The sequence below is a fragment of the Delphinus delphis genome, chromosome 15, assembly GCF_949987515.2.
Source record: "Delphinus delphis chromosome 15, mDelDel1.2, whole genome shotgun sequence".
NCBI lineage: Eukaryota > Metazoa > Chordata > Mammalia > Artiodactyla > Delphinidae > Delphinus > Delphinus delphis.
The window spans coordinates 29,329,564-29,341,943 of record NC_082697.1 but is presented as its reverse complement, the minus strand read 5'-3'; the positions used below and the strand labels follow the sequence as shown (position 1 = coordinate 29,341,943).

At 41.4% G+C, this 12,380-nt stretch overlaps 1 protein-coding gene across 4 annotated transcripts in view; it reads left to right on the top strand.

The window, feature by feature from the left end:
• LOC132437751 (RING finger protein 37) overlaps positions 1 to 12,380 on the top strand; it is a 32,895-nt gene that overhangs the window by 15,752 nt on the left and 4,763 nt on the right. For 3 of the 4 annotated variants that reach the window (XM_060031128.1, XM_060031130.2, XM_069541373.1), the window contains 2 exons: positions 8,133 to 8,227; positions 9,445 to 10,633. In XM_060031128.1, the coding sequence (XP_059887111.1) occupies positions 8,174 to 8,227; positions 9,445 to 10,633 (1,243 nt within the window). In that variant the 5' untranslated portion in view covers positions 8,133 to 8,173. The remainder of the gene's footprint in view (positions 1 to 8,132; positions 8,228 to 9,444; positions 10,634 to 12,380) is intronic. The other variant, XM_069541374.1, reaches the window with a different exon arrangement.

Genomic DNA, 12,380 nt, shown 5'->3' with positions numbered 1-12,380 from the left:
TTTATTAGCTCTTGTAAGTTTTGTGTATGTATATATGTATATTCGTTAGGATTTTCTATATATGGGATCATGTCATCTGTGTATAGAGATAGTTTTACTTCTTCCTTTCCACTTTGGATACTTTTTAATTTCATTTTCTTCCCTAATTGCTCTGGCTAGAACTTCTAGACAAAGTTGAATTGTAGTGGTGAAAGCAGGCATCCTCGTCTTGTTCTGGATCTTAGGGGGAATGCTTTTAGTCTTTACCACTGAGTATGATATTAGCTGTGGATTTTTTGTAAATGTCCTTTATTGTGTTGAGGAAGTTCCTTTCTATTCGTAGTTTGCTGAACGTGCAATAAATAATTTTTTAGTGTAAGTATGTCCCAAGTAGTACATGGAACATTCTTATACTAAACAAACAACCAAAAAAAATCCATTGTTTATCCAAATTTCAGATTTAAGCGGGCATTTAAAATTTTTATTTGCTAAATTGACAACCCTAAGAAAGACAAGGCTGGGTTCTTTTGAGGTGGCTGATGGGGGCAGAAGAGACTTGAATTGTTGTTTACATGTTGAGGAAAGAGTCCAATAGTCAGAGATAAGTTGAAGATTCAAGAGAGAGGCAAGAACAGATGGAATAAGGCCCTGGAGGAGAAGGACAGAGTTAGGGTCAGGTTTGTATGTGAGGAGCTTGGTTGCCTTACCTGGGTTCTCATATAACTTTTCTGACACTGCTATTAAGGTACCGAGTAAATGGTATTAGAACCCTTCCCCATCTGTGCCTTGTTTTGATCGTGTGAGTTTCTTAAGAGTAAAAACTGTGTCCACTTGTGCCTAGCAGAGTATCTTGCACATATTAAGCTCTTGAAGGGTGAATTGGCTCCAGGTGTATAACATTGCAAGCTTCTTTTGGGCCTACACCTGGGTTCTGGTCTTCCTGCTTCCCTCTCATCTGTGGGTGACTATGTGGGATAGGCTGGGACAGCTGTCTTTCATTTTAACCAGCTATAAAAAAATGCACACAAGTCAGATTTTTTACTTGGATGGACCAGTAACTCAATTTAGAAATTATAAGAAGTATTGTACTTCTTTAAAAGCTGAAATGCCCAATTTATGAAATTGCTCAGTGCCTTGGTATTCCACCCACTCTTTGATGCTAAATGCTTTTCTCTTATTTGACAGGTAATCTTTTTTTTTAATTCTGTAACCTGTTTGAGCCTAGTCTTTAAAATATGTGCATCTGCCAGAATTACTTTCCATTACATTTTCATGAGACTCAAAAATCAGCTTGTATAACTCAGCTATGGCAACTTCTTTGTAAGCCAAAGGAAGATGGATGCACATGTGTCCAGAAAGTGTCATGGTCACCTTATTCTCTTCTAAGTTATCCCTCCACACTTCCCCACCTCTAGGTTCTGAGTCATCAGCAACAAAAAGGTTTGCTTGGCTGCTTTAAGCTCCAAGGAAGCACAGACAGAAACCTTCCAGATAGGATGTCCCAGTTTGCTTGGGACTTTCCTGGTTTTAGCACTGAAAGTTCCACATTCTGAAAAAAACCCTCAGTCCTGGGTATACCATATTGTTGGTCACCCTACCTCTGGGTCCCTTCTTAGTCCTTCCCTTGCATTTTCCCTTCCTCAGCCTGGTACAGGGAGGCAGAGGAGAAAGGTCTGTCTCCGTGTGGACATCCAGTCCCGTAGGGGCTGTCAGCTGCAAGAAATACTCCAGAGCATGTATCTGGAGCCTCATTCTTCTTCCTCTTTTTTAAATTTATTTATTTATTTTCGGCTGCGCCCAGGTTTTCTCTAGTTTTGGCGAGCGGGGGCTACTCTTCGTTGCAGTGCACAGGCTTCTCATTGCGGTGGCTTCTCTTGTTGTGGAGCATGGGCTCTAGGCCCACAGGCTTCAGTAGTTGTGGCATACGGGCTCTAGAGAGCAGGCTCAGTAGTTGTGTTGCATGGGCTTAGTTGCTCCGCAGTATCTGGGATTTTCCTGGACTAGGGCTTGAACCCATGTCCCCAGCATTAGCAGGTGGATTCTTAACCACTGCGCCACCAGGGAAGTCCCTCAAGTTTGTTTCTTATAGTGTGGGTAGTGGAATTAAACTGGAGTCTTCAGTTGAGGAGCTTAGATCTGGGTGAGGAACTTTAAGACTTCTGTGGTAGTAGAGTATTTGGATTTATAAAGGACAGTACAAGGGATCCTTGTGATGGAACTGTTCTGTATCTTGACTTTGGTACACACAAAGTGATTACATAAATCTGTGCATAGAATAAAATTGCACAGAACTTAATAAACTGGCAGACACAAATGAGTACGTGTAAAACTGGTGAAATCTGAGTAGGATCAGTAGATCCTATCATTGTCAGATTCCTGGTAGTAATGTTGCACTATAACTATGCCTTTCCAGCCCTGCTTTCTCCAGCTAAGTGGCATATTCAGCATTTCCTGGATTGGCCTCACGTTGTCCTGTTTCTGTGCCTTGAGTCTTACTGGTCCTTCTCCCTAGTGCCCTTCCTATTTTGTTCCTGTTCTTGTCTCTTGGCTCCTATAGTCAAGCACATATTGTACGGTTTACCACTAGTATGTGGTATCTGTCCTTCAAAGTTGTCCGTGAGGTCAGACATGTGTCTTAGTTGTCTCTAGTTCAAACCTTACTCCTGTGAATTCTTCCCTGACTTCTGGGTATACCTTTGGCCAATGTTTTCAGTCTTTTTCATCAAAAGCCACAGTACATTTTATATTGAACCTAGTATATATTTGTTATATGTATTTGTATAAAACTGAAACAAAAGTCTCCTGAAATAATGCACTATGTGCACTTCGGTATTTTGTACTTTTTTAGTTCATATTTCTTTTCTTCAACCTATAACTTGATTTTAAAACAACAAATTGAAAAACATTGATTAGACCATCCTTCCCTACTCTTAATGTCATCTGTGAAAAGCTCTGTTACAAACCTTTGTATTCCATAATCACTGTTGGAAGGAAGTTTGTAATGCTTCAAGACTTGAGGACAGGACCGTGTTATTTAACTTTTTTTCCCCACAAAAAGACTTATAGAGAATATTTACTGCAGCTTTTTTTCATAGTAAAAAAATTAAAAATATAAGTAATAGGTCAATGGAGAAATAAAATGTGTTTTAGTCATACAGTGGAATACTATGAAGAAGTTAAAATGAACAAACTAGATATACACATTTCAACATGAAAAAACTTAAAATAATAACGCTTAATAGAAAAGCATGTTGCAAGATAATACACGGTAAATTATCATTAAGGTACATTAATGAGACATGAACATGGCAAAATGTTAGCATTTGCTAAATCTAGGTGGTGGGTAGAAGAATGTCTACTATGTTATATTCTTTACCTTTTTATCTAAAATATTTTGTAATAAAAAGATCTTTGTAATGAAAATTGATATCTGCTTATAAATAATTATTATCTTACTATCTTATAAGGCCATATTGTCTGGCTTCAAGCTGCTTCTCTGAACTGCAGGGCACTTTAGCCATGGTCTGTTGTCCCCAGCTTATACTCAGACACGGTCTCTCTTGTACTTAGATGCCAAATTTGGATAAGGAGTCTATAATTTGTAAGTATTCACTGGAGAGTGTTTGCAGTGAATTCAGGTAGCTTGGCTATTTCCTAGGCAGAGCTAAGGAGGCCGTCTTCCTGGATGAGACTGTTTGCATTTTCATATGGTGAGCCATTCTTTTTTTTCTGTGTTAAGCATTAAGGCAGGAAATACTTGCCTTAAAAGATCAGGAGTGTTGGAACAAGAGAGAGGAAAAGATCATGCACAGACCTCAGTGGCAACTGGAGTCGTGTAGAATCCTACAGTGTTTGGACATCACTATTTCCTAAAGAAACAGATACCATGATTTGTAAGATTTTCTTTAAAGGATCTGCTACTCTAATCCTGTAATGGCACAGTCACTTGTTTCAGTTTGCTCTCCAGTCCTAATTTGTTTTCAGTCACTTTTTCCCCAATCATTATTATTATTATTATTATTATTTTATTATTGTTATTAGACTATTTAAGAGTAGTTTTAGGCTTACAGGAAAATTGATCAAATAATACAGAGAGTACCCATATACGTCCTCTCCCTTGCATACAGTTTTCCTATTATTAACATCTTGCATTAATGTGGTATATCTATTATAATTGGAAGCCAATATTGATATATTATTTTTATCTGACATCCATAGTTTACATTAAGGTTTATTCTTTGTGTTGTACAGTTCTGTGGATTTTCACAAATGTATAATGCCATGTATTACAGTATCATACAGAATAGTTTCACCACCTGACCATTTCATTTTTATCTCCACTCCAGTTCCTAGCATAGGGCTTGTAAATGTAACATGAATGTGCAGTGTTATCTCATCTAAAATTAAATGTGACCAATCAAATTCAGTAGAGTTTGAAAAACATTTAAAGAACAATCTTCCACAACCAACTAGAGCCTATCTTAGGAATAAAAAGATGGCTTAAAATTGGAAAATTTGGGACTTCCCTGGTGGCACAGTGGTTAAGAATCTTCCTACCAATGTAGGGGACACAGGTTCGATCCCTGGTCCGGGAAGATCCCACATGGCGCGGAGCAACTAAGCCCATGCACCACAACTACTGAGCCTGCACTCTAGAGCCCACGAGCCACAACTACTGAGCCCCCGTGCCACAACTACTGAAACCCACACACCTAGAGCCCGAGCTCCAAAACAAGAGAAGCCACCGCAATGAGAAGCCCGCGCATTGCAACGAAGAGTAGCCCCTGCTCGTCTCAACTAGAGAAAGCCTGCGCACAGCAACGAATACCCAACGCAGCCAAAAATAAATAAATAAATTTATTTATTTTAAAAAATTGGAAAATGTGTTATATCTCATTAATCTGTCAAATAAGAAAAATAATAAAACTCAATATATAGAGACAATCAGAATTCAAAGCATATCCCTGATTTTCAAAAACCTATGAAAATCAGAGTGCTTTATTAACATAGAAAGAATATTTCAGTCTAACAATCAGCATTATGTTCAAAGATGAAACACTAGAGGTGTTTTCTAATGGGAACAAAACAAGCATGGCAACTCTAATATTATTTTATATAATTCTGGCAGTTCTAGCTAATATAGTAAGATGAGAGACAAATAAGAGTTACCATTTTAAGAAAGAGGCTCTCATTATTATTGAGATTGTAGAACCTCCTGCCCCCCCAAGTCCCTGAAACTTTGTTAAAATCAATGAGCTCAATAGGATAACTGAGGGACTTCCCTGGTAGTCCAATGGTTAAGACTCCTCACTTCCACTGCAGGGGATCCAGGTTCGATCCCTGGTTGGGGAACTGAGATCCCTTGAGCTGCGTGGCACAGCCAAAAAAAAAAAAAAGTAATCAAAAGCTTTTACCAACATGTAGAATCAACATGAATGCAGACTTCTACAAATGTGGACTGTCAGGGGCTTCCCTGGTGGCGCAGTGGTTGAGAGTCCGCCTGCCGATGCAGGGGACGCGGGTTTGTGCCCCGGTCTGGGAAGATCCCACATGCCGCGGAGCGGCTGGGCCCGTGAGCCATGGCCGCTGAGCCTGCGCGTCCAGAGCCTGTGCTCCGCAACGGGAGAGGCCACAACAGTGAGAGGCCCGCGTACCGCAAAAAAAAAAAAAAAAAAAAATGTGGACTGTCAGATATATTAGCATTTCTGAATACCACAGTGATGTGGATTTCAGAAGTGAATACTTCTTGGTAAAGACCTGAAGTAAAGTATGATCTTCCTGTGGTTGACATGGAAGTTCCCTTCCTAGAAAATTCAGCATGTGTTAAAATCATGTTAAAAACTATTCTGTGTTTATATGTAAAACTGACATAGGGGCTAGGCTGAGATAATAAACATTCACAGGTCTCATGGCAGATCTTCACTGTGCAGAAACTACTCACTAAAATGTTGCAGGATGCCCAACATGCCTGGCCTCTGCAAGTGGCACTTACTGAGCACGACAATACCAAGACCCCAGAGGGTGGCCCTGTCGCTATTGGGAGTTTTTCATGGCCTTGTCTGTTAGATGGAAAAGCACAGATGGCTGGCTGGCCTCATTCAAGGGGTTCAAATCCATTGGAGAGGCTTACCACTGGGAGGGATGTTTCTAGTGCCTTCCCCACTTCTCTACAGAGAAAGACGAAGGCTGTTGGACATTAGTCTTTTTCTTTCAGTTTTATTGAGCTATAACTGACATATAACATTGTGTAAGTTTAAGGTGTACAACATAATGATTTAATATATGTATATATTGTGAAATGATTACCATAATAAGCTTAGTTAACATCTATCACCTCACATAGTTACTTCTTTTTTTTTTTTTTGTCTTGTGATGAGAACTTTTAAGGTCTGTTCTCTTAGGAGCTTTCAAATGTACAATACAGTGTTAACTGTAGTCACCATGTTGTACATTACATCCCCAGAACTTATTTATCTTAACTAGAAGTTTGTACCTATTAACCACCTTCATCCATTTCCCTTACCCTGCTTATTGGTCATCAAAATGACTACAGTTGACCCTTGAACAGCACCGGTTTGAACTATGCAGATCCACTCACATGTGGATTTTTTTCCACTAAATACATACGACAGTACCACACAATTTGAGGTTGGTTGAATTCACTTATGTGGAAACAATACAGAGGGCAGACTGTAAAGATAAACGTGGATTTTCAACACCTGTGTGGAGGGTCAGTGCCCTTAAACCCTGTGTTGTTCAAGGGTCAGATGTGCTTGTTTTAATTTATTTATTTTTGGCTGCATTGGGTCTTCATTGCTGCCCGCAGGCTCTCTCTAGTTGCGGTGAGCAGAGTCTACTCTTCATTGCAGCACGTGGGCTTCTTATTGCAGTGGCGTCTCTTGTTGCAGAGCACAGGCTGTAGGCATGCAGGCTTAGTTGTTCCACGACATGTGGGATCTTCCCAGACCAGGGATCGAACCCATGTCCCCTGCATTGGCAGGCAGATTCTTAACCACTGTGCTACCAGGGAAGTCCCGAGGGTCAGCTGTATTTGGATTAGATGTTCTTTTATATATTTTTGTTTGTTTGTTTATTTATTTAATTTTGGCTGTGTTGGGTCTTCATTGCTGCGTGCGGGCTTTCTCTAGTTGCAGTGAGTGGGGGCTACTCTTCCTTGCGGTGTGTGGACTTCTCATCTCGGTGGCTTCTCTTGTTGCAGAGCACAGGCTCTAGGTGCGCGGGCTTCAGTAGTTGTAGCACGTGGGCTCAGTAGTTGTGGCTCGCAGGCTCTACAGCGCAGGCTCAGTAGTTGTGGCACACGGGCTTAGTTGCTCCACGGCATGTGGCATCTTCCCGGATCAGGGCTCAAACCCATGTCCCCTGCCTTGGCAGGTGGACTCTTAACCACTGCACCACCAGGGAAGCTCCTAGATGTTCTTTTAAGGTGCTTTTCAACTCTAAGATTTTCTACTTCTCAATAACGACATTTTTGATTCTTCTAATTGTTTTCGTGTTAATAAGAAAACATAATTGCATTAACAAGTGTTAAATGACAATGATGCATAGCACCACTATGATTATTTTCTGTGACCCTTTTCATTCTAAACCTTCTGGCTAAGTAGTCCTCTTTTTTCTTTGAGCTCATCCACTTTTGACCCTCTCTTTCCTGTGGGGATCCCCCTGCAGAGCTGATAGGCCCTTGCCTCCACTGGGGCTTTAGAACAGCTGTCATCCAGAGAACCAAACTACACAGTCTGCAAAAGAAATCTGCTTTGTAATTTTTCAGTGACTAATTTCCCAGTATCCCATATAGTATACAAAAAGAGTGAGTATAGACCATGAGAATGTGTGTGTGTTAAAGTTTTATTGTTATCCTGTTTGATTCTCATCTCTTTTTTTTTTTTTAACATCTTTATTGGAGTATAATTGCTTTACAATGGTATGTTAGTTTCTGCTTTATAACAAAGTGAATCAGCTATACATATACATATATCGCCATATCTCTTACCTCTTGCGTCTCCCTCCCTCCCACCCTCCCTATCCCACCCCTCTAGGTGGTCACAAAGCACCAAGCTGATCTTATGAATCAACTCCTAAAAGTTTAGATTTGAATTTTAACTTGTCTAATACCAAGTTTTATTTTTTCATTTAAGGCTATTTCTGATGCTTGGAAGCCATCCTTTCAGCCGTAAGGATGGTAATAAATCTTTGCCTCCCACAGTTCAGACCAAGAATTTACTGCAACAAGGTAAACAAAACAAGTATATACACATAAATAAATATATGACATCTATTTTTCATGTTTTTCCCCATTTCCTGCCTTGTGTATGTAGACTTAATTCAGGCTTAATGTGCTTTCACCCTCATTGTTTTAGAGTCTACCAGATGATATTTAGGTAAGCGTGGGTCAGACTGCACCTCTAGAGTCAGACAGCACCATTACAAGCTGAGTTGTGACTCATTTTGTGGAGGGTTCTCTTCCCTTTGACAGTAAATTTTAATTTCACTCAAGGTCAAAGTGAAGGTAGGAATTCTCTCTCTCCCATGCTGTTGTTCTTGCTAACTTCTCATGCTAGAAATAATGGCTTATATTTGTTATATGGATTCCTTGTTCTTTATTATTTGAATTAAGCTGCCTCCCCTTTTGTACAAAGCTGGATATCTTCCACAGCCCAGAGCAGGCAGTAAGGAAACTCCAAGGGGAGAATTGAACTTCTTCCCCAATTTGGAATTTCTGCACACAGCACATTATTTCAGGTTCCCAGATTGTTAAGCTGACTCCTTCAGACAAGGATATCTTAAAATTTCCATTGGTTATAACAAGTATTGGAAACATTAAAAGGGAGAAAGGAAAAAGCTACTCACAATCCCACCCCTAGTACATTCACTGTTTTAAATTTCCCATAGTCTTTTGTGGTCCTTGTCTCTGTGCAACCTTTTCTTTCCAAGTTTCATCATTCATAGATTTACAAGAAGTTCCTTTGTTATGCCTTCCTAGGGAAACTCTTATAATTGATCAAGTCCAAATACAAAATTGAGAATTTCAGTGAACATCTTTATTTTTCCCTAAATCTGTACATTTTCATCCTCTGAATTTAAAAGCAAAAAAAACCACCAAAAACCCAAAAACAATCCAAAAAACACTTGTAAATCTGCCCCCCTTTCACAGACATGTTATTTTGAAGGGATTTTTTGTTGGTTAGGCAGAGTTTTATTGCTCATTTTTTAAGGATGGGCAGTATTTGGGGACACAGTGGCCCTCAGCCTTTGACCTGATCTTGGATGCCTGCCAAAAAAAAAGAAAAGAAAACCCCAGGAAAATTTGATGTAATAGAGGAAATTTCAAATGAGGAACTTCAGATTTTCTTTAAAGAGTTTTCTTAGAAGTGACAAGTTGTTGAAAACGAGTTGTCTTCATTTGGATCTCGTCAAATCAATGTGTCTCATTTTTGTCATTAAATCTAGATATCAGCTGATGGTTATGAAGTAGAAAATCTCATCTCTGAAGACCTCACAAAGAGAAGTCATGGTTTTAGGACAGAGTATTTCATTAAGCCACCAGTCTATGTGACAGTTTCCTTTCCCTTCAATGTGGAAATCTGTAGGATTAACATAGACCTCACAGCTGGGGGAGGCCAGAATGTCACTGGCCTGGAAATGTATACATCTGCCTTGTCCAGCAGAGTGTCTTGGAATACCCCCGAGTGCCAGACCCCAGGCCCAGATGAGCCATCCATTCCGGAGAAAGAAGCGTTCACTTTGGTGGGCAAAGTCTTGTTGAAAAACCAGAGCCAAGTGGTGTTTAGCCACAGGGGCTTCAAAGCCAGGCCACCTTTTGGCCCGATGGAAGCCACACTTCCCTCCCCTGCTGTTGTGGCCCAGGAGCTCTGGAATAAAGGGGCTCTTTCTCTTAGTCATGTGGCCCATCTCAAGATTTGTATCACCCATGTGACAGGCAGTGGTATCCCTTGTATCAAGCGGTTGGAAGTATGGGGTCAGCCAGCCAAAACCTGCTCTCAGGAGGTGATAGACAGTGTTTTGCTGGTTGCCTCAGAGAGCCTCCCTCAGGACTTGTCTCTACAGGCCCCAGCCTTGCCCATGGAGAGTGACTGTGATCCTGGGGGCCAGTCTGAGGGCCAGCAGGCCCCCTCCAGCCTCCTGGAGCTGGCTGAGGTAATTCGGGATGTACCTGAAGAGTTCCTGGATCCCATCACCCTGGAGATCATGCCTTACCCCATGCTGCTGCCCTCAGGCAAGGTCATTGACCAGAGCACGCTGGAGAAGTGTAACCGTAGTGAAGCCACATGGGGCCGAGTGCCCAGTGACCCTTTCACAGGAGTAGCCTTTACTCCGCACTCCCAGCCCCTGCCTCACCCCTACTTGAAGGCCCGGATCGACCATTTCCTGCTCCAGCACTCCATCCCTGGCTGCCACCTGCTTGGGAGAGCACAGACTGCATTGGCAGTGACCCCTTCTTCCATTGCTCTGCCCTCTCAGAAAAGGAAGATGGAGCAGGGTGAACATGCCCCAGACAGTAGCCTTGGCTTAAATGCTTCCTGTTTTTCTACCACAAGCCTTCTGGTCTCACCCACTACCTCAGAGCACACTGCTAAGAAAATGAAAGCTGCCAGTGAGCTCATGGATTGTTCAACAGGTAATCCCTCGTTTTATGTCCAAGCCCGTCGTCATCTCTACTCCTCCCGGGTGACACTTGGCACTTGCCCTTTGTTTTATGCTTTGCTGGCTTAAATTACACCAAAACTTACTGGCTTAAAGAACCACACATTTATTATCTCACAGCTTCTCTGGTCACGAATCTAGGCATTGCTTAGCTGGATTGTCTGCTTTAGGGTCTTCCAAGGCTGCTATCAAAGTGTTGGCAGGGCTGCGGCCATCTCAAGCCTTGACTGGGGAAGGATTCACTTCAAAGGTCACTCGTGATTGTTGCAGGATTCAGTTCCTTGCTGAATTGTTGCACTGGGGGCTTCACTTCCCTTTTGTCTGGTGGCTGGATTCTACCCTCAATTCCTTGCCATATGGGCCTCTCAGGGGCAGCACACAACATGGTAGCTGTGTACACCAGCATGTGCAAACAAGTGGAAGTCAGTCTTGTAGAACCTAATCACAGAGTGACATCCCATCACTTTTATTGTATTCTGTAAGAAGCAAGTTACTAAGTTCAGGTGGGGTTCATTGGGGGCCATTTCAGACACTCTCCCACACCATTGATTCCTATTTTATTCAATGTATTTACCCAAGATTGGTGGTTGGATTTTGTCTAATGCCTTTTCAATATCAGTAGAGATGATATTATGATTTTTCATCCTTAGATCTTTTAATACAGTAAAGTACATTAATAGGCTTCTTAATATTGAACCACTGTTATATTCCTGCAAGAAACTCCATTTGGTCATGCTGCTTTTAGTGTACTGCTTAATTCTGTTTGCTAGTGTTTTTATTTAGGATTTTTGTCTTCATTAATGAGATTGGACTGCAGTTGTGTGTGTGTGTGTGTGTGTGTGTGTGTGTACAAGTACACATCCTCTGTCAGGTTTTGGTATCAATGATTTGCTCCATAAGAAGAATTAGGAAATTTTCCTTTTCTAAACTCTGGAACAATTTAGTAGTATTAGAATAATTTACTCTTCCTTCCTTCCTTCCTTCCTTCCTTCCTTCTTTATTTCCTTCCTCCCTCCCTCTTTCCTTCCCTCCCTTCCTCCCTCCCTCCCTCCCTCCCTTCCTTCCTTCCTTCCTTCCTTCCTTCCTTCCTATCTATCTGTCTGTCTATCTATCTATTTATCTGTCTGTGCCGGGTCTTAGTTGCGGCATGCAGGATCTTTGTTGCTGAGTGTGAGATCTTCGTTGCGGCATGCGGGATCTTCTTTTTTTTTAGTTGCTGTGTGCGGGATCTTTTTTTCTTTTTAGTTGCGGCATGTGGGATCTAGTTCCCTGACCAGGGATCGGACCCGGGCCCCCTGCATTGGGAGCATGGAGTCTTAACAACTGCACCACCAGGGAAGTCCCTCATTTACTCTTTACATGTTTGGTAGAATTCTCCTGTGATTGTCAGTGCTTGGTGCTTTTGGAGATAGCTCTTTGACAACTTTTTCTTTTTGCTTATGAAAACTAGTCTGTTTAGATTCTGTCATTCTTTTTTTTAACATCTTTATTGGAGTATAATTGCTTTACAATGTTGTTAGTTTCTGCTGTATAACAAAGTGAATCAGCTATGTGTATACGTATATCCCCATATCCCCTCCCTCTTGAGCCTCCCTCCCACCCTCCCTATCCCACCCCTCTAGGTCGTCAAAGAGCAGTGAGTTGATCTCCCTGTGCTATGCTGCAGCTTCCCACTAGCCATTCATTTTACATTTGGTAGTATATATATGTCAGTCCTACTC